This window comes from Dasypus novemcinctus, chromosome 30 (assembly GCF_030445035.2).
Source record: "Dasypus novemcinctus isolate mDasNov1 chromosome 30, mDasNov1.1.hap2, whole genome shotgun sequence".
In the NCBI taxonomy this organism is placed as follows: domain Eukaryota; kingdom Metazoa; phylum Chordata; class Mammalia; order Cingulata; family Dasypodidae; genus Dasypus; species Dasypus novemcinctus.
The window spans coordinates 14,675,573-14,697,636 of record NC_080702.1 but is presented as its reverse complement, the minus strand read 5'-3'; the positions used below and the strand labels follow the sequence as shown (position 1 = coordinate 14,697,636).

Here is a 22,064-nt window from a genome sequence, read left to right as displayed (position 1 = left end):
CATCTCAGGTATTCATTCAGCACCTGTGCACCAAGCACTCATGCTACAACAAGGTCTGTGCTTGGTCCTGGCTGTGGATGAAAAGAACCCCTGAAGTCCCCACTCAGCAGGAGGTGGACAAAAGCATGAAAGCAAACGCAAGTTCATGAAAAGAGCAAGTGCTCTAGAGAAGGCTAAGCAGGGTGCTGCGAGGAGGGCTATGGGACCACCAGGTGGGAAGGCCTGGAAGGACACACTGAGGTGACACTTACACTGTGACCAAAATGCCATGAGGGAGCCAGCCCTGCACAGGTGTGGGAAGAGTGTGCCTGGGAGAAAGTACAGCAGGGGAGAGTGGGAGGCAGAGGGAGTTTGGCCAGAGAGGAGGCTGGGAAGGCAGCTGCTGGGGGCAGAGCCTCCACTGAGGCTCAGCTGGGGGAGGAGCTGCTTCCCAGCCCTGCTGTGCTGATCTGCAGGATTCATGTTAAGTGGGAGAGAGACCAAGGGAGGGAGACTTCACTCACAGGGAGAGCAGTGAAGACAGAACAGCCTTTTGTGTAAGTTATAGGAGGCACATCCTGATACTTAGCCATTTTATTTTGTTTAGCAGCAAATCACTTGGCCAGGACTCAGTGCAAGGGGAATATATGAGGCTGCTCATACCTGGAAGCAGAGATGGCAGGACCCAGGGCACAGGCAGCCCCCACAGAGGTTGAGAGGAGGCACTTGCAACTGACTCTAAATATAAAGGGAAGCCTCTGGAAGGATTCTGGCCCAGCAACAATGGCTGAATTTCATCTCACTACAACCATATCATGGTACAGGCTGAGGCAGCAATCCAGGAGTGAAGGTGAGTTTCCTAAGATCACACGGCCCTCCCCAGCCCTGTTTTGAGTTGTATTCTTGTTATGTCCATCCCCTTCCTGTTTATTCCATGTCTGTCTGTGTATTAGATACATGGGAAACAAGACTGTGGGTGTTGCAGTGTTCTCCCCACAAACTTGATGATGTCCCCAGGAAGCAGATGCTAGAATGAGTCCCACTGCATCAGTGAGGAGACTGGGGAGGCTTCAGTGATTAGCCTGGGGTCACAAAACTGAAAGGAAGGAGTAGCCAGGTCTGAACTCAGCTGGGTCTCCTCATATCTGGGACGCCAGCTGCACACAGGCCTTCCCAGGTAGCTGTGGGGAGGGACATGTTGGCAGAACTGTGTCCAGTCACAAGGTGATCTAGGTAAGGAGGATAGACAGACAGACATGCAGAGGGACTTTTGTGGAGATCTTTTGAGGGGCCCAGGTAAGGGGAACTAAGGAGGTGACCTCACTTCCTGGGTGAGACGTCACAGCAGAACTTGGAACTCTGGTAACTAGGCACCCAGATTCCACAGGCAGCCCCTTCCAAGCTCACTTGGCAGGAGACACCCAAGAGGGAACTATGTTCTCCTGCTGTGTTACCAATTCATGAGGCTCCAGCCTCAATCACACCAGGAATGAGTCCTTTAGCCATCGCTTTCGACATTGGCTCAGGTCTCAGCCACAAGGCTTCTGGTCATCGGCCAGGAGGTCCCCAAAGGTAACGTGAGGTGGCCCAGCGCCAGCCAATTCAGCACATGCCCCTACTGTGCTCCTGCCTGGGCAGCCCCACTTCCCATCCAAATCCCAGTGAGTGGAAGTCATGAGCATTGGGTCACCCTGGGAAGGAGCAGGAAGTCAGGGATGGGAACCTAGTAGGTCCTTCTCTGTCACCTGCCTGGTCATGACTGGAAGGGTGGGAAGGTTCATCTTGGAGGTGGCACCTGTGTGCCCCGGTGTTAACGCTGAGCACTCAGCTGTCATCTGCTCTCCAGTGGGGCTGGAGGGGAAGGCAGATGCCCACCTGGACCTGATCTTGGTCCCAGCCCAAACAGGGTACAGCTTCCCTCTTCCCTTGTGGAGTAGGGCAGGCCACTAGCTCACTTTCTTGGTCCGGCTCCTGGGCAATGTCTTCCCAGAGTTCTATGCAGGTGGGCAGCGAAGAGCTGGGGGATGACCTCATCTACATCATCTCTCTGCAGAAGATACAGACCTCTCATGGCCCAAGCAAGTGCCAGCACTGGTTCCAGGTAGGAACAGGTGCCAATTCGGGTCCTAAAACAGTGGGGGAGCACTGCAGGGCCTGTCTCCCACCCTGGCCACTCCCTTGCTCTCTCTCCCAGGGCTTTAACCCCTAAGTGGCCCAATACCCCACTTCCTGAGGAATCTGGGCCCCCACCAATCACCCACCACACTGCCATTCCATAGGCCAGAGGGCAGGTCACTTCAAATGGTTAAAGGAAGAGCAGAGAGGAGTCTTTCCCATGGGTTTCCCTTCAGGGTAGGCTGAGGGGTGGGCTCACCTCATACATGTGTGCTTTTTGCTGCTGTATTTCTGTTTCCACTCCCTGGTCCCATGTCCCCAGCAGCAGCATCATGACTGTCCCTTAAAACCTGCATCAAGCCTGACTGCTCCTCTCACTTAGAAGGGTTCTTGCCATGTTGGGTATCTGTCTCCTTCACCTTCCCACGTCAGGTGCTGAGGCCTGACTTGGCTGCCCAGTATTCCAGAAGGGAGGCAGCTTCGAGCAGTGATTTAGACTTGGTGCTGCTGGACCTTGAATGGTCCTTCCCTATGGCCCTATCAGCACTGCTGCCCTGAACACCTCCCACGTGCCCCAAGCCACTGATCCCTCCTGCCCCTGGCAGAGGCTCCCAGGAAAGGGATGGCTGAACAGAGGACACACAGACATCACTCTCAAGCACAAGGGCCAGAAAACTTCCCTAAGGGTAGAGGAGTTCAGTTACCACCTGCTGTCTGTGTAGGCAGGAGCGTCCCTGCACCCTGCCTGGAACTGGGTCTTTTCATTTTCCTTCATTTTCCAGATCTGGGGTCAGGTGGCAAATGGCACAGCCTTGTGACTCTGACCCTATGAGCACTGGAGTCCTGAAAGTTAATTATTGACAAGGTTGGTCTGCTGATCCCTGAGGCATCTGTTCAGATCCTCGGGCCTGCAGGGGTCTTTCTCCCCCAGGGACACTCCAGGCATCTGCCCTTTGCTGGGTCTAGGATCTCATTTTTCAGTTATTTCCTCACTTCAACTTCCATTGCAAGGCCAAGGACCTTCCTCTGCTAGAAGCACCCATGACCCCCTCAGCCTCAAGTCACTCAGGGCTTGGGGACAGCAGGTCTGCCCACAGCCCCAGCCCCACCTAAGGGTACACAGTTCTCACTCTGACCCCACGTGCCTCCTCTGGCGCTCACTAGAGGAAGAATAACTCAACCCTCACAAGGGAGGAGAACCCCGTGGTATGCACAGTCAAGGCAGGCAATTGGGAGAAGCTGGTGGAGCACCTGGTGCCCGCCTTCCAGGAGGGCGACTTCATGTACATCAACATCTTCCTCGGAACATACCGGGTCTTCACCACCACCAAGCAGGTCCTGGACTGGGTGTTCCACAGGTGAGAGCCAGCCCCATCCCTGGCCACTTGACTGCTCTGCCCCCAACATGCTTGTGTCTCAGAAATGTCGTTTCACCCACTGGCCTCAGTTTCCTCCTTGGGAATGGGAGCAGTTAAAGGAAAAGCCTTCAAGGTTGATGGTAAGAACTACTGGGGAGAACCCATGGAAAGTGCTTCCCCGAGCCTGGCTCAGTGGGCAGGGAGGCTGGAGGGGCAGTGTTGTTCTTAGGCAGGACTTTCCTCTTCCCAGTGAAGAAGCTCACAGCCACTCCCCCTTACCCACCCCAGTTTTCTCATTTCTAAAGGAGGTTTCAGTGCCTCCTTCCTTGGTGTTGTCAGAGCAGGGATCATTGTAGGCCACCAGAGGGGTCCAGAATCACCCTAGATCTGAGAAGGTGCTGCTTAGGACTAAGTCCTTTACCAAGCATACATCAAGTGTCTACTAGGTGCAGACACTTTCTGAAGCATGTAGCTTCATGCAGTGAATAAAGCAGACAAATTTCCTTGCTCTTCTGGGTTCCATTTGAGTTGGGTCTGCAGGCAGTAACACGAGTCATCTTAAGCAGGGAGTACACTCAGTAAGTTAGTTGTGACATGTTCACGGTCTCTCCTAGATATGGATGTAAATGCCATGGCAGTGGTGAGCATGACATTTGTCTTGACATAAAAAAGTGAGTGCACTTTGGTAAAGGGGCAGGGATTCTCCTCACCTGAGACCAGTGTGGGGAGTTGGGTGGTTGGTGGCAGGGAAGGGCTGGGCAGAACACTGGACCCTACTTATTCTATGGCCCTCCTGAAGGGCTGAGTCCAGAGGGATTTCCTCCCAGTTGGAAAGGAATCAGAGGAAGCTGTGGGTGGGATTCTGGGGCACTGGTTGCAGATGACCCTGTGGGATCATTGTTGGTCCCTGAGAGGGCCCTTCCCCACCACAGCCCCAAGACCCTAAAACACCATTTCATGCAGACCCATGACAGGAGGTGGTGAGCAACCTGCTCTAAATCTGCCATGGACCTCAGTCCTGTCTGCCTCCTGCATGGATGGCAGGGCCAGCTGTGCCCCTGTCATTTGGAAGGGCAGTGTCAGTGGGAAGAGTAGACACATGACACATGGCAGAAGATGAGGCAGCTCCTTAGGCCACAAGTTACTGGGTGGGAGCCAGGAGGGCCCAGCACAGGACAGACCCTGTCCCCTCCTCACTCACATATTGATGAAGCTCCTACTGTATGTCAGTGCCAGACTAATAACAAACCAGTCCAAACCCTTCCTGTCCTTATGGGCTTTATGACCCAGTGGAAGAGTCCCGCAGGGGCAGTGTGGCAGACAGGCCACTTTCTGACTCTACTGCCCACCCACCTGCCCTCAGCACCCTCTCCTCCCTGCTGTGTACGTGGTTGGATAAGTACCCTGAAGATTTCGTACAACTGGCAGCCTCTCCCTGCCTCAAGCTGCTGGTGGGCTATACCCAGGTGCATTTACCTGGCTCTGCCCTGGAACATCACGCTGAGGTTCTGCTGTCACAAATGAGTCATCATGAACCCACTGAGGCAGACCCAAATGGTGAGGAGGCTCAGGGTGGTAGCGTGTGATCTTGTGGGCTGGGGGCCAGGGCTTGATCAATAGGCAGGACCTCACAGAGATTGCTCTTGGGCCAGGAGCAAGGAAGAGCCTCAGAGTAGTCACCTGGGGGACTGCAGTCTAGGCACAGTTTCTTGGGCTGGATATTCCCCTAGAGGTTGTGGTATCCTCTCTGTATTTTAAAGACACTTGGAGCCATTCATAGGGCAGAACCTACCTCTTCTTCTGCTCATTTGTCAGCTCCGGAACTCCAGATGCCCCCAGAGCAAACTGTGGCACCACATCCACCATCTGCAGCAGACACATGGGAAATTCCTAAGGCTGATTTCGCTCCATCACCACCTCCACCTGCGGCGGCTTGCTCGGTCGGTAGAGGTGGGGTCTGGCTGCGGACGAGGGGTCGGTCCAGCTCTGGACGAGGGGTCGGTCCCGCTTGGGACGAGGGGTCGGTCCCGCTTGGGACGAGGGGTTGGTCCGGCAGCAGACGAGGGATCGGCCTCACAAGGGGTTGTGCGGTTCGGCTGATGGGGTCGCCCGGCGAAGCCAGCGACGAAGGGGTCGCCCGGAGAAGCAGGCGACGAAGGGGTCGCCCGGAGAAGCAGGCGACGAACTGGGGACAAGGGAGGCCAGGCCCTTGTCGGGGGCTCTCAGGACTGGAGGGCGCATGGCAGAAGAACTACCGCGGAGACGAGGTAAACATGCAGGTCCACTTTATTGAGGGAGAGGCAACAGTTTTATAGGGGCTGGGGAAGGCTGATTGGTCGAAGCCATGCCCTGTTCTGATTGGTTGCCGGCGAAAGGTCAGTGGGCGGTACTGGATGGGGGAGGGGTGGTGGTTAGGGATTGGCTGTCGCTGTTGCTGGGGGAAGGGGCAGGGTTTAGGGATTGGTGGCTGCTGTTGCTGGGGTGGAGGGCAGACTTGAGTTTCCCGCCCACGCCTGGCTGTTGCTGCTGTCGGGGGAGGGAAAAGGGCAGACTGGATTTTTCCACCCACGCCTGGCTGTTGCTGCTGTCGGGGGAGGGGAAAAGGGCAGACTGGAATTTTCCGCCCTGCGCCTGCGCAGGGAGAAAGAAGAAGAAGGGTACTGCCCCACAGGCATCGTGTGGCGCCACCCGGGAGGAGGGGCGGCCGCGGAAGCATGGCTGCCAAGAAGGGGAGACCTGAGGGCACTCTGCGCCCATGCCGAGCTTCCTTCAGGGGTGGCGGTGAGTCCGACCAGCCACCCTATTATGGGGGCAGCGGCTTGGCCTGCCGCGGCCGCTCCCCCGCCGGGCCACACTTCAGCCCGAGGGGTGACCGCATTTCCCCATTCTTTTCAAATAAGGGCCAGGATGGCAGCAGCAACAAGTAGCTGAGGCCCAAGAGGCAGTAAGCAATGAGGGAAGCGGGGCTGAAGAGGGAGGTGAGTATGATGGGGATATAAATGTACAATTTAGGGGGGGGGGTATCTTGCCGTTGCAAGCAAGGGTGGCCAATGTCCAATTCTTGTTGATCTCGGCGGCTATAAGATCCATCTGTTGTTAAAAGTCCAGGATGACAGCGCGTTGCAGGTAGTTTATCTCTCCTTGGCAGCGAAGACATTGTAGGAGAGGATTACTTTTTCCTGCCAGAGGCTTACTGTCCAATTAAAAGGCTGATGGCTGGGGTTGGTGAGTGCAATGGGGATGTGAGGAAAAGAAGGGTGATGGTTTTGGACAAGACGAGGCTTGGTGAAGTCATTATGGGAGGAAGATAAGGAGTAAAGCATAAAAGAGGATAATAAACAGAAAGGCGATGGAGAGTAGAATTCGTTGGCCGAGGTTCCAATCTTCTGGGGCGGTAGCGGCTAGACAGATGGCGGAAAATATTATCAAGAAAGCAAAGGTTATGAGGAAGAAATAAAGTATTAAAGACCGTGGGGGAAGTGAGAAGATCATTTAGAGGATAGGGTTGAGAATGGTATGTTTAAGACAGAAGCTTTGTGGTTTGTAGGAGACTGCTTTATAAACGAAGGAGAATGAGGGAAGTAAATATAGTAACGATAGATAGGAAGATGACAGTGAGGAGGAGTCTTTGTTTAAGGTTCCAATCGTCCGGCACAACAGTGGCTAGGCCGATAGCGAGGGGTGTTGCTAAATAGACAATGGCTGCAAAGACAAAATCATCTTCTGTTTCCTTAAGAATAACTTTTCTTTAAATACTTAGTAGCATGCAATATTAGAAACCGTTTCCTAAAAGCAAGTTGGTAGGGGAGCTTGGTTGCTGTTAATCTTTCCTGTTATAAAATTACCTTTTATTATTATTATCATCAATTCAGTTTTATATATATATATTTAAGAATGACCTTTTGGAATTAGCCATTTAATACCTTAATGTAAACTATTGAAGATAAATTTTATCTCTACAGAACACATTCCCCTTACGTAAAGTTATCACAATACCTTTTACACTTGCCGCATGCAAATTAAGTTTCAAGAGTTTATGAAAAATTAGCCATCCTACTTTAGGACAAAATACGTCTTTTTGCAAAACTTATTACATTTCCGTTAGCATTTTTACAAACTTTTAACCTTTTTAATATTCATATAAGTTTTACATTCTTTATATTACCCTGTGAAGAAAAATAAGTTATTCATTTTAATCTAGGCAAGAACAACTTTTTATGAAGACGTACAGTTAATTTTGTTAATTAAGACTTACAATTTTTTAAATTGTAGATATCTTATTAACATTTAAACTTATGTATTAATATAATAAACTTAAGTATTAATATAAGCGCTTATTTAATTTTTGGCCATTTGAATAGAGCTCTTTTAAAGATTTCTAGTAATTTATATTTACCATCTGGAGGTATCACAATATACGTTGACATTGAACGAACAGACAGACAAACACAGAACAATTACAACACATTAACAGAAATATATAATTTATTTACAGTTGACTCATAACTCTTACTTTCTTGGTATAGCTGCTTTTAAATCCTTTTTTATATAGCATATCATAGATTATACCCTTCAAGATTTCTTCTGGACTTCATGTTGCCTGTAATAAGCCAGGAGGGAATCTTTTACCTTCCTGCTCCACAGCAGAAGTGACCCTATCTATAAGGCGAGTATAGGTGTCCGGGTCCCAAAGCTGACACGTGGTAAGCCACGGATTAAAGGGGAGAAGAAGGTCCCAATATACTTGAAGCTGTTTGAAAGAGATCTTACACCGGTTGAGTGTCTAGGAGACCGGCGAGGGCCCGAACTTGTGGGGCTTGCTTAGCAGATAGGATGTTACCCATTGCTAATGGCCTTTTGGAGCCGATAAGAAAAGGGGCCCTTACCTTGAGAGTGCGGTGATGGGAGCCGAGGTGCGTGGTGAGATGAGGGGTCAGAGCCGGTGGGGCTCCGACGGTGGTCGTGGGCCAAGAGAAGGCCCCGACGAGGGGAGGGTGGGACGACGAGCAGTGGAGCAAGGCAAAGGGGAGCAAGCACGGAGGGGAGGAGGCAGAGGTGAAGGCAGGGGTGGAGGTGCTCAGGCACGCACTCCTGAGAGTTTTATTGGTGCCTCTTAATCATAGCGGGTCGGTATAAGCCCCCGACGTGGAAGGAGAAAGCCATCCAGCGATTCTCCCAGACCGCCGTGGATCGTATGAGGTCACCAAGGTTCAGGAGCAGCAATGCAGAGTGAAAAGATAGGGGTGAGAAGAGAGGAGAGTGTAGGGCTATGGTAGGGTTACTTCAGACGTGCAAGCGCGTGCTCCCGAGAAATCCAAGGCTCCTTTTAATCATAGCAGGTCGGTATAAGCCCCCGACATGGAAGGAGAAAGCCATCCAGCAATTCTCCCAGACCGCCGTGGATCGTATGAGGTAGCCAAGGCTCAGGTAGCAGCAATGTTGCATGAGAGAAGTCCCAAGGTGAGAAGAGAGGAGGGCGTAGGGCTGTGGTAGGATTACTTCAGACGTCCAAGCGCGCACTCCCGAGAAATCCAAGGCTCCTCTTAATCATAGCGGGTCGGTATAAGCCCCCGACATGGAAGGAGAAAGCCATCCAGCGATTCTCCCAGACTGCCGTGGATCGTATGAAGTAGCCAAGGCTCAGGTAGCAGCAATGTTGCATGAGAGAAGTCCCAAGGTGAGAAGAGAGGAGGGCGTAGGGCTGCGGTAGGATTACTTCAGACGTGCAAGCACGTGCTCCCGAGAAATCCAAGGCTCCTCTTAATCATAGCGGGTCGGTATAAGCCCCCGACATGGAAGGAGAAAGCCATCCAGCGATTCTCCCAGACTGCCGTGGATCATATGAGGTAGCCAAGGCTCAGGTAGCAGCAATGTTGCACGAGAGAAGCCCCACGGTGAGAAGAGAGGGGGGGGCTGCTAGGTTATGGAGTGAGGCTGTGGTGGAGTTGCCTTGCCCCACGTTGGGCGCCAGCTGCGGTGGCTTGCTCGGTCGGTAGAGGTGGGGTCTGGCTGCAGACGAGGGGTCGGTCCAGCTCTGGACGAGGGGTCGGTCCTGCTTGGGACGAGGGGTCGGCCCCGCTTGGGACGAGGGGTCAGTCCGGCAGCAGACGAGGGATCGGTCTCACAAGGGGTTGCACGGTTCGGCTGACGGGGTCGCCCGGCGAAGCCGGCGATGAAGGGGTCGCCCGGAGAAGCCGGCGACGAAGGGGTCGCCCGGAGAAGCCGGCGACGAAGGGGTCGCCCGGAGAAGCAGGCGACGAACTGGGGACAAGGGAGGCCAGGCCCTTGTCGGGGGCTCTCAGGACTGGAGGGCACACGGCAGAAGAACTACCGCGGAGACGAGGTAAACACGCAGGTCCACTTTATTGAGGGAGAGGCAACAGTTTTATAGGGGCTGGGGAAGGCTGATTGGTCGAAGTCATGCCCTGTTCTGATTGGTTGCCGGTGAAAGGTCAGTGGGCGGTACTGGACGGGGGAGGGGTGGTGATTAGGGATTGGCTGTCGCTGTTGCTGGGGGAAGGGGCAAGGCTTAGGGATTGGTGGCTGCTGTTGCTGGGGTGGAGGGCAGACTTGAGTTTCCCGCCCACGCCTGGCTGTTGCTGCTGTCGGGGGAGGGAAAAGGGCAGACTGGATTTTTCCGCCCTGCGCCTGTGCAGGGAGAAAGAAGAAGGGTACTGCCCCACAGGCATTGTGTGGCGCCACCCGGGAGGAGGGGCGGCCGTGGAAGCATGGCTGCCGAGAAGGGGAGACCCGAGGGCACTCTGCGCCCATGCCGAGCTTCCTTCAGGGGTGGCGGTGAGTCCGACCAGCCACCCTATTATGGGGGCAGCGGCTTGGCCTGCCGCGGCCGCTCCCCCGCCGGGCCACACTTCAGCCCGAGGGGTGACCGCATTTCCCCCTGCTGCTATCGGGGGGAGGGAAAAAGGGCAGACTGGAATTTTCCGCCCTGCGCCTGCGCAGGGAGAAAGAAGAAGAAGGGTACTGCCCCACAGGCATCGGGTGGCGCCACCCGGGAGGAGGGGCGGCTGCGGAAGCATGGCTGCCGAGAAGGGGAGACCCGAGGGCACTCTGCGCCCATGCCGAGGTTCCTTCAGGGGTGGCGGTGAGTCCGACCAGCCACCCTATTATGGGGGCAGCGGCTTGGCCTGCCGCGGCCACTCCCCCGCCGGGCCACACTTCAGCCCGAGGGGTGACTGCATCCACCACTACCTATGGAAGTAGCACATATAACCACTCTGCAGGCAGAGCCAGCTCCATCCCCAGATGGAGCCCCTGCTGCCAGACTGGAGGAAGTCACATCACCATCTGCAGCACAACTTCCTGAGCTGGAGGCAATCTCACCACTGCCATCAGTGCCACCTACACAGGCTGCACCAGTGTCCATTCTGGAGGCACAGCCTATTTCTTCACCTTCACCAGTACCAGCTCTCAAGGGGAAGGCATGTCTGGCAGAATCACCAGAACCAGTGCCAGAGCTAAAGTCAGCAACAAGTTAGGTTACACCATCAGAACCTTGCAGACCCTGGCCTGAGACCTCAGAGAACCTGCTGAGTGAGAAGGCTAATCTCCTGGCTTTCCCTCCTGAACTGGTGGCACAGCAATTGACAATGATGGATGCGGTGAGCACCTGGGAATGGCAGGGTGGATCTGGGTGGATCTTCCTCCCAGGATCTGCTGCCCCAGCCTTAGGATACCCTGACCCAGAATCTTATGATCTTGTTCCAAAGCCTGGTTCCACTCCCAACATTGTAACCTGAGCAAATTTATTAATCCCAAACCCGCACTTCTCCTCTCTAGAGAGTAGATATAGGACACTAAACATACCTGCCATACACATGGACTGTGAAGATTACATGAGAGCAAAGAAATAGAAAGCCTGGGGGGGGGGCTTGGCCATTGGGCATTGAAGGGAGCTCATAGAGGTGTAACCAGCTCCATGGGTGGCCTCTCTGTGCGGGGGGTCTCCACAGCATTGATACTAAGACCCAGATGTGCGGGAAACGGACTTTGGCCCAGTGGTTAGGGCGTCCGTCTACCACATGGGAGGTCCGCAGTTCAAACCCCAGGCCTCCCTGACCCATGTGGAGCTGGCGCATGTGCAGCGCTGATGCGCGCAAGGAGTGCCTTGCCACGCAAGGGTGTCCCCCGCGTGGGGGAGCCCCACGCGCAAGGAGTGCGCCCATGAGGAAAGCCGCCCAGCGTGAAAAGAAAGTGCAGCCTGCCCAGGAATGGCGCCACCCACACTTCCTGTGCCGCTGACGACAACAGAAGCGGACAAAGAAACAAGACTCAGCAAATAGACACCAAGAACAGACAACCAGGGGAGGGGGGGGAAATAAATAAATAAATAAATCTTAAAAAAAAAAAAAAAAAAAGACCCAGATGTGCACTGGATTCTTTGGCAGGCACCCAAAGCCTATGGCCCTCATAGGGACCATGCTCATGACTGCTAGCTGGCCCAGGAGGCATTACCGGGAGGAGACATGGTGCCACCTGGGCCTGAGGAGGCTTGAGGCACCTCCCATGCTGGAATTTTTGAGAGGGACTTGAAAGTGCAGCTCTCTTTTCCCCTCTAGGCTTGGGCCCTGGGTCACTTGAGTGCTAGGTCCCCACAGGGACAGAGAACACACTCTGTCCTTATCCTGATGAAATCCAGCTGAGACCACTGGATCCTGGCCTGGGTCCTGAGGACCTTCAGGATTTAAGGTGGATGGGTGTGGGGCTGGCTGACATCTCTCCCCAGGAGCTGTTCAAGAAAGTAGTGCCCTATCATTGTCTGGGCACCACCTGGTCCCAGCACAATGAAAAGGGCCAGGAGCATGTAGCCCCCACCGTCTGTGCTATCATCACCCAGTTCAACCATGTGACCAACTGCGTCATCACAACCTGCCTTGGGGACCAGAGCATGAAGGCTCAGGACAGGGCCAGGGTGGTGGAGCACTGGATCGAGGTGGCCAGGGTTTGCTCAGGGGACCCTCTCTGTAGTTCTGGAGCCCCCTCTATGCTCTTATCGACTCTCAGTCTTTGAGGCCCTCCCTGGCCTGTAGCAGAGCCCTACGATATCCTCACATCCCACCCATGCTACTCCCTCAGGTTGAGTGTGGGTGTGCCTGTCTGGGTCCACAGCATGCCCTCAGGGTCACTCTGTGTGTCTGTCTCATTCTAGAGGGGAGATGTCAGCTGAGGGTCTGAAACTAGAGCCGGGGGGTGCCCTTACCCCATCTCACTGCTCATTCTTTCTCCCTTCCCAGGAGTGCCAAACCCTCAAGACCTTCTCCTCACTCTATGCTATCCTCTCTGCTCTTGAAAGCCAATCAATTCACCATCTTAAGAAGACATGGGAGGAAGTTTCCAGTTGGGCAGGCCACTTGTGGGACACCAGGTTGGGCCAGGGACATTTTGGGGGCTGCACACTGCCCTTCAGGGGGCTGGGGAGGCAGTGGCTCCTGGGCATTGGCCAGGTGGGCTGAGGCTCTAGGTTGATGAGATCAACTGTTCTACCTCATCACTGGTTGCTTCCTCTGCAGGTTACAGAGTTGAACCAAATGGAAGCATGTTAAATGCTTGCTTGTCAGCACCACCCTCTATCCATTGACATTTACACATATCAGAACCAGATGATCATGAAATGGGATGGGAGATCTAAAGACAACTTATTAATTTAATTTACTAATAAGAAGGTGGGAGCAAACCATGGAAAAAAATCATAAAGTCAGGAAGTTTGTTTTCAGTGGAATCTTGCAACCTTTTCTTCTTCCTTGATCTTCATCTTCACTCTGGACTCTTAGGTTGGTTTAATTTTGAGGGATAATTCATACTTGTCAAAAGATAACTTATAGGTGAGTGGATGTAGCTCAAGTGGTCGAGCATCTGTTTCTCTCATACAAGGTCCTGGGTTTGGTTCCTGGTACCTCCTGCATCAGCAAGTGAAAAGATGGCTTTTCCTCCGACGTAGCAGTAGGTGGCGCTGCAGTCAACAAAAATGCTTGAAAAGGTCGGGCCACAGGAATTATGCTCCTACAATATGCAAGGCTCTTGTCAGGCTCTGGGCTTGTAATGACGAACAATGCAGACAGCTTGGTTTTATGGAGCTTACACCATCTCGTCTTAAATTCCACCCCTGCAGACATCGGCTCATATCCTTCCTCCACCCTCCGATTTCCTGTAAGCCTATCATTCAGTCTCTTGCTATCTAGGGCAGCTTGTTTATTTCATATCATTGAGGTCATGTAGTATTTGTCCCCAGTTTTTGTAGCTGATCCCTAAGCAGTAAGGCCTACCAGGCAGCAACTCTTCACCTTACCAGGTATGCATGGCCTCCATTACCTGTATTTCCCATGTGGCATGGCTTGGAAGCACAAAGTCATAGCCTGCAGTATGTGCAATACTGTATCAACTTGTGATAAGCAAATCCAGGTGGTAATTCAGCCATCAAACCTTCTGCAGTCAGAAGTCGACATTATCACCTTGGGTATTTACCCCCAGCATTCATCAAATCCATCCTATTTCAAACAGGTGTGGTCCTTTCAAGAGGAGCAGTTTGAAAACTCAAATCCCTTTATTTCAAAAAGATTTCAACCCCATAGGAAATTTTAGAGATGGAAGGTGTAAATCAAGATTGCTTATTTGTGAGCAGTCGTGTTTTAAATTCCTCCCCTGGGCCTTATAAACTGTATGTTTGTGAAATTCATTTTAAAGATTCTTCACATTGATTGAACTGGGACCCCATGTATCTATATTCTGTGTCAGGTTCTATGAAAGAATCTTTCTGCATAATAGAAAGATACTCTCCTGAAATGGAAAAACAGAATGCTGTAACTATTAATTTTCAAATGCTAAAATGAAATAAACAAGTTCACTGGTTGACTCAAACCTAAAAAAAAAAAAAAAAAAAGAAATGGGATGGGGGGCCCCATTGTGCCCACCTCAGAGCCTAGCTCCCAAATCCCATGATGTCCTGTAACACTCAGAGCTGCCCAGGTTCAGCACCACCCACCCAAGCAGTCTGAGTCCCAGCTGGCTAAACTAAAATGGATTAGCCTTTACAGCCTCCTACCCACTCCTACCTTTCTCCTTCCTTCTTTCCCTCCCCCAGGGACAGCTTCCACCTCTTTCAGATGCTATCTGAGACTGTCTCCAATGAGAACAACCTCCCACAGAGCTGTGAGTTCATCACCAAGGTAAAGAGGAGGCTGGAGGGTCAGGGCTCAGGTGGTGGGGCTGTTAGTTTTTCACTAAAAGTTTCTTTGAACAAATCCAGTCTGGCCTATTCTGAAGATGTAGAGGCATATGCCTGCTTTGTGGGCTGGTGAGGGGCCATTGTAGTGCAGTAGGCTGTCATTCAGTGGAGGTGGCTCGGACATTCCAGGAGGAGATGATGAACTGGCAGGATGAGAAGACTCCATCTCAGTGGGAGGGTTTCATAACTGCCTTGTGATGAATGACATGTGTGCCAGAGAGCTAAGAGAAATATTTAGGAGACTGGAAACCATGGCCGTCCTTCCTGAGCATAACTAGAAGCTTCCACATTAAAGAGGAAGCAAAATTTCAATGCTAAGTACTTCTGGCAGCATTCACCCTACCTGGGTAATCAGACCTGGAACCATGGAGACCCATTCCTGAGTGGATGCTAGACTTGTCTGCACACAGAATGTCCTGAGTGGACCTCTGGAGAGGGGATGCCTTTGGTATGGCTTCAGGTAGACTTTGGGGTCTCCACTTCTCTTGTCTGGAGCAGGTAGGTGCTGCTCAACTCAGCCTCTGGAGACATTCCATCCTCAAGCTCCAAGGCTGGGATGTTATGATACTAAAACCCAAACTCAGAGGCTGGGAGAACCAGACACCAGTTAGTGGTGGTTGGTGGTGGGGAGAGGTCAGTTCAGACGTGGCCTCCATCTCGGGAACAGATGGTGTCCTCTGATGCCCTGAGTGAATCATTCCAAGTTGACAACCGCATGGGGCTCTGTGTCCTCATGTGGAAATGAGGCATGACCATTTAGTGTTGCCACCCTCACAGTGAGGTGGTGAAGCTCAAGGGAGAAAAGGAACATGGTTGAGCATTCTCATGACTCTGAGGGGTAAAGCATGATGACCAGAGCATCATTGCTGCTAGCATGCAACTCTAAGCCCTCTGGACTCCTGCTGAGGGCGTTCAGGTCTCTGTCTTTACAACAGAGATAGAGGCCCAGGGAGGCCAGTCCTCTTACACAAGGTCATGCAGGGGATATCAGGCATATGATAGCAGCAGATGTCCACCTTCCCACTTGATTCGGGTGTCCAAGACCCCAGGGACAATAGTTGAGGGATGGCGGGCCTCACTGACCTAATCCTCAACCCCGGCAGGAGGAGATCTCCAAGTTTTCAACCCTGGAGATGAAACCCAAAAGAACCCAGAAGAAGGAGCAGCAGGGAGAGATGGTGAGTGTGCATGAGTCTGGGACGGTCAGGGAGGGGTGGCCTCAAAGTCAGCATGGGTTCTCTCCTCGAGTCCTTCCCTCTGGACCCCTACACCTGGAAAGCCTCCCTTCAATGTCCCTGGAACCTTTAGGAGTGTGAGCAGTGGGAATCCTGGGGGACTAGTTGCAGCCAGTCAGGATAAGGACCTGTAAGACCTGACACAGAGTTGATTGGGTGGTGGTGGGGATTAAACTTGGTGACTTAAGAAAAGCCTGTGCTGGGAAGGGATTACAAGGGAGTTTGGGGTCCTTGGAGTCTGGAAGTGAAATTAGGGGGTGTGAGTTAAGTGTCCGACACTGTCCAGGGAAGGTTGTGTGGTCCTAGAAGTCTGAGACTAAGTAGCATTTGGGGCATGGTCTGGGGCACACCTCAGAGCCTGTGTTCATTCCCACCCTACCCAATGCCACAGGGTGTCATCGAGGGCATTGTCCCATGCCTGGGAACATTTCACCCAATTTTTGATGGTGGACAATGTAATACAGGAGTATTTAGAAGTAAGTGAGCCTGGGGACAGGGGCAGGGTGGGAAAGGGACACTGAGGTTTGGAAGGAGAGGCCATTCCCTGAGCCCTGAGTTCTCACCAGTGGGCATACAGGGTTTCCTGAACCCTCACAGCCTCCCTGGGGCTGGAGTGCCATGGCCTTCTTGCAGACAAGTAAAAGGAGGCTGGTCCAAGAGCCCATCTCTCCACTGTCATCAGAGCCTGGGACTAGAAGTTCTCTCTGTCTCCACTCCTGGTGCCCAGAGTCTTCCTGGTTCCATCCCTTGTCTGGACTGCCCTGTTCATGTTGAACCCTGCAGTAATGCAGAGAGACAGGGGCTCAGGTGTGGTGATGAGCATGGCAATGAATGTGGGCCCCTTCATGGTGGATACAACTCTGTCTTCCAGGGAAGGATGGTCAATTTTGAAAAAAGGAGGAAGGTGAGTAGCTGTGGCCATCACTGCTGGGGTGGGCTGGGGTGGGGTATGGGATGGAACACAGAGACCCTCCTGGGCAAGACACCCCCAAACTGCATGCAGCTTCCTCTTAGTGTGATGGGGAGATATAGAGGAGAAAAGAGAGGACCAAGGCCTCCTTCTCAAGGGTGAAGGATATAGTTGGATGAAGGACAACTTCATGGAGGATCACTTGTGTGAACTCAGCTCTGAGGGCAGTTAGAGACTGGAAGGGAGTGGAGGGATTGGGGAAGCCACAGGAGCAAAACAGCCACTGGTCCCTATCCCACCCAGGAAGACCACCCAGGCCTCAGCAGTGACTATTCCTTCCCTCTGGTCATAGGAATACTAGATGATTGCTGAGCTCCAGCAGCTCCAGGCAGGTTGCTGCTATGATTCCCTTATGCCCAGTGAGAAATTTGGGGCCTGGTTTGGAGACATGAAGCAACTCAGCAAGAAAGAGAGGTGAGGCCAAGACAGCATCAGGCCACTATAGCTGTGAGATCACCACGGAGGATCCTGGGTCAGCATAGGACCTGTTGCCTGAGGACAGCTGGGTACTCAAATGCCAACTGCTGTCCAGACCCTGGGAGGGAGACCTGAGGTGTGGCTCCTGGGACCTTACAGCCACCATTCTGCCCTGCAGCTACCACCTGTCTTGTGAGCTGGAGCCCCCATCCCAGTTGGCCAGTAAGAACTTTAAGGACAAACACCACCTGGAAGGCATCAAGCCTTGGAGTGAAGAGTGAGTTCCCCATCAAGGGTGGGCAAGTATGGGCTGGCTCAGGACTCATGGAAGCTTCAGGCTAAGTGTGGGTTTGGGGAGCCTGACAGTTTAGCCTGGGGATCCCAGCTCCACTCCCAACCAAGCCTGTGATTTGGGTGAGTTGCCCCATTCCTGGGCCAGTTTCCTCTTCTGTGAAATGGGGTGATGCTGCATGATCTCCAAGTGAATCAGAGACCCTGTCTACTATTAATGGAATGACCCCTTAGCAAGGTGCAGTGGTAGCAGGGGACAAGCTTGGTTGCATTCCAGGGGAGGACCCCAAGGTAAGCCGACCTATCCTTCTAGCTGCCAGGCCCCAGACACTGAATCCAGTGGCAGCAGCAACCCCTACTCGAGTTTCCAGCTCCAGTGTGGCCCTGTCTTCAGCAGTGGGGATGCAGCTGATTCACCCGCCACACACGAGGCCGGCTCCTCTAGTGCGAAGGTGAATATCCACCTCGACCATGACCTAGAGCCCCAAGATGACCATGAAATGAAGGTGAATGACCACCTCTTCCCATGTCAGCCCTTGTCCTCACTCTTCTCCTTTGCCTGCTTGGCCTTGTCTGGGTCCAGAAAGAGGCCAAGAATTGTTGACTCCTACAGAATTTCTAGACCCTCCTAGAGATTCTAGAGCAGTCCTAGGGAGTTCCAAGGCTCCAGGCCTTCTGCTAATCTTGCTGTCACCCACAGTTGGGGCAGTCAACCTCTGAATCAACACAGAACTCTGTTGTCACATCGGCATCCAGAGAAACATTCTCTTCCTCCTCCTCCATCAAACGCTGGGTCAGATGGTTCATCCCCAGGTGCTGCAACCCACAACCATGCTATAAGTGGCATGTGATTGACTACTGCATTGTCCGTGTCAGCCTGGAGGAGGACAATGGCCAGCATTACAAAAGCATCATGGTGAGCCAGATGTGTAACTCTCCCCTGGAGCCCATCACTGGTTCAGGCAGTAGACACATAAGAAATGGCATGTTCCCTCTTTGCCATGCTGGAGTAGACTTCCCAGTTGGTGTTAGTGGATAGACAGCTACCTCCAGAGACAGGAAGAGTGTGAGTTTGATGGCAGTCAGGCCTCAGATAGTGGACATAGTGGCTGAGTCTGACATGCTGAGGAAGCCATAGCAAAAGCCCTCTAAGGCAGCCCCAAAGAGGAGGATGGAGGGTACAGCCTGCCAGACCCATGGGGGGACATGTGCTTGGCCAGTCTGAGGAACAGCCTGGGGCCAGGGTGAAGGAGCAGGGGTCAAGGGGAAGAGTTGAGGTCAGAGAGTTTGTGGAGCTGGGTCACATCAGGCCCTCTGAGCTACTGAATGGAGCTTGACTTTCTCATGGGGGAGATGGGAGACACTGGAGGATTAGAGCAGAACAGGGACAGCAGGTGGCATTTGGCTTCAGAATGGAGGTTGGACCTATGTGTGGAGACACAGGCCAATGAGGGTCTGATGCTATGACCCTGGAGGGATTATGGAGTCTGTCCCAGGATGGTGGCCAAAAAGATGTGAGCAGGAGTCAGATCCTGGATGGCACATGCAGTTGGAGCCATCCCAGCCCGCAATGCACAGAGGCTGGCTGAATTACCATGTTGCACACATGCCCCAGGCTGCACTTCTCTTTTGGCAAGGAGCAGGTGTGGTTTTACTAAGCTGTCATTTGATTGATCCTTGTCCTAAACCTGCCTGTTGCTGGGCCCTCATGGTCAAGGTAACTGTGCCTGGACTTGCTGATCACAGCTGCATCCTGGAGCCTGGGGCAGTTCTCGTGTGCTGTAGGTTGTCATCCAGCCCCTCCTCCTCTCTGATATCAGAGCTTGGACTAGATATTGTACGCTCTGCCCTGGGAGTGTCCTGGAGGGCCAGGGCTGGAGCAGTGGCACTCCCTGAGGGCAAGCCACCTCCTGTGATTAGGAGGCATGAGGAAATAGAGTGAGGCCCAGATTTTACTTCTCATTTCCCACCCTCTGCTGCACAGTCATCCTTTGTACCCAGGGCCCTGGAAGTCCATAGCAGTTGTGCAGACTGAGGACCCAGGGGACAGGGTTCAGCCTACAGGGCAGGGATTTGGACACCCTGAGAAACAGCCACAAGACAAAGGTGAAGGTTCTTGTAGGAGTTGGGGTTAGGAATGAATGGAAAGAACCCCTTCATTCCATGGAGGTCTCCCCAGAAGAGCAAGAGAAGATGGTGAGGCCCCTTAGACCCAGTCCTGACCAGAGGTGGCTCCATAGGGTCTCTGGCAGCTGCACTGTGGGGGAGCTGTCTCTAGGACCCATGCCCTGAGGGCCTGTCCTGTGATCTGCCACAGGTGTCCAACCAGGAAATAGCTCCAGCTGTGATCCACAAGGCCATGGAAGAACTCAATGTGGATGGGGAAAAGCCAGAGGATTACATGCTGGTGCAAATCATTTCAGAGGATCAAAGTAAGTCAGGGAGCAAGAAGGAGGGGGCAGTGGTTGGAAGAAGCACTATGTCCCAAGCCTGAAGTTCCAAGGCCCTCTCACCCCAGTGTACCTGACAGCAGTGCGGGTAGCACCCTGCCCACAAACCAGACTTCCCAGAGCAGCCCTCAGGGCCCACAGCCTCTTCTCCATACCTGCTCCTTCTCCCTTGTGTCCCTTTTCCTCAACATGACCCAGGCATTGGGAAACCCAGTTCAAAGCTAACAACATTGAGGTAACAAGAGAAAATGCTTTTCACCTTGAATCAAGAGAAAGATGGCCAAGGAGAGGGGCTCAACTTGAAGGAAGCCTTCTGGACAGCAGGGGGTGACTGCACCATGACTGGTGGACACAAGCACCAAACATGCTACAGGCCATGCCTTTATGATAGGGCAAACTGGACCAAATCTCCTTGATCCCCTTTGGAGGTTCTTGGGAACTGACTCATTATTCTAGAAAGTGGAAAACTGAAAGATCTTCACAACATAAACCCAGAGCCAGGTGTCCTGGACACTGAACCCTTAGATAGGTTTCCTAAGCCCCTGGGCTGGCTTCTCATTCCTGAAGGGGAGAAAAAATCAACCAATGTCTGCACACATGGTATGTCTGTGCACAATAAAGTTAACTGGATTCTTGTCAGTAAGCTGATCCCCTCTCCCAGCCACTAACCTAGCCATATTAAAATGACTCCCACCACTCCTAGAAGTTGGTTCTAAATCCTCCCTTGTCTTTTGAATGGGAAATGGGAGCTGTGGGGTGTGAAATAGGCAGAACGACTTGTCCTACAGAACAGGAAGACCAAGGCCTGGAGAGGTTAAGAAAGGAGATGAGCAGCCACACCACTGAGGCTGGAGCAGGAGTTCAGCCCAGAGTTTCTGTCAAGCTGGCTCTATCCAGGAAGAAAGGAGAAGATGGGATCAGTGTAAATCCTTGCTGGGTGGCAGGCACTGCGTGGTCCTGGAGGCCTTCAGGGACCCTGCTCGGGAGGGCCTGAGCCAGGGCTGCCCTTCCCTGGGCCCTAGTGTCTTGTCCTGGGTAGTGCTGGATTTGGGAGTCCTGCACTGTGCTCCAGAAATCCAATTTCAGCTCTGAGGTCCTGAGTAGTGAAGGCATCAGGGGGTGCAATGAAGGGGGAAATAGATGAAATCTTATCAGCTCCATTCTGAGGTTGCAGGGATGAGTCAGAGTCACTTTAAAAACAAGAGTTCCTCATTTTCAGCTGTGCCTCTGCAGAGTCTTTCCACAGGCAGGCATCATTCAGAGGCTCCTTTTTGGTCCTTGAGTTGGGTTGGGGGATTCAGATCCCTGGCAGAGGCCTGCTCTCATGGGGAACAAAGGATTGGGGTGTCCTGTGGTCCCTCAGAGCACAGCTGACCACCCCTCTGCCCCACTCTCCAGTGCTGCAGATCCCAGATAGCACCAAAGTGTATTATGTGATGCCTCCCTTGCCCAAGTATCAATTAATGCTTATGAAGCAGACCTCACCCATGGACACCAAGCTCAAGAAGAGAGCTATCTCAGCCTTTCTGGGGAAGAAGCTGAAGGGACCCAAATTCTGAAAGGGGAAAATCAAATTGGGTCCTGCTACCTGCCAGCCTCAGGGTCCCCCTGCCCAGGTCTGCCTGGCCAAGCAGTTCTGCTGACCCCCAACTACAGTGGTCCTGGCCAGGCAGGCACCTCCCTCCCCACCAGACAGTCTGGGCTATTTATTATTGTAAATAGTAAATGTTAGATGTGAATATTTTATTATTAAAATCTTGTTTCAACTACAGCCTCGGAGTTGGCGACTGGTTCTTTCATTTACAGTGTTAATTGAAACGAGATGCAGCCTCTCACATTGTTCATTCAAATAAGAAATCATGCAGTCATCAGTTTATTTTAGAAGGGAAAAGCAAAAAGAGCCAGCCACCCTTCCCCGGCTTATTGAAGCAAACACAGAAATCCCCTTTCACAGAGCAAAGTGCACTTCAGTATCAATACACCTAGAAGGAGCAGAGCCCACCCATGGGG

General features: G+C 52.7%; 1 protein-coding gene across 1 annotated transcript; it reads left to right on the top strand.

Moving 5' to 3' along the window:
• The first annotated feature begins 1,957 nt into the window (after positions 1-1,957).
• LOC131276676 (ral guanine nucleotide dissociation stimulator-like) lies at positions 1,958-21,613 on the top strand. The gene is given in 16 exon segments (XM_058290191.1): positions 1,958-2,080; positions 3,259-3,452; positions 10,972-11,071; positions 12,196-12,411; positions 12,704-12,834; positions 14,548-14,632; positions 15,795-15,869; positions 16,318-16,355; positions 16,357-16,402; positions 16,798-16,830; positions 17,189-17,310; positions 17,492-17,590; positions 17,918-18,110; positions 18,305-18,520; positions 19,922-20,036; positions 21,453-21,613. Coding segments are annotated over 16 exon segments (1,947 nt in total).
• The last annotated feature ends 451 nt before the right edge of the window (positions 21,614-22,064 follow it).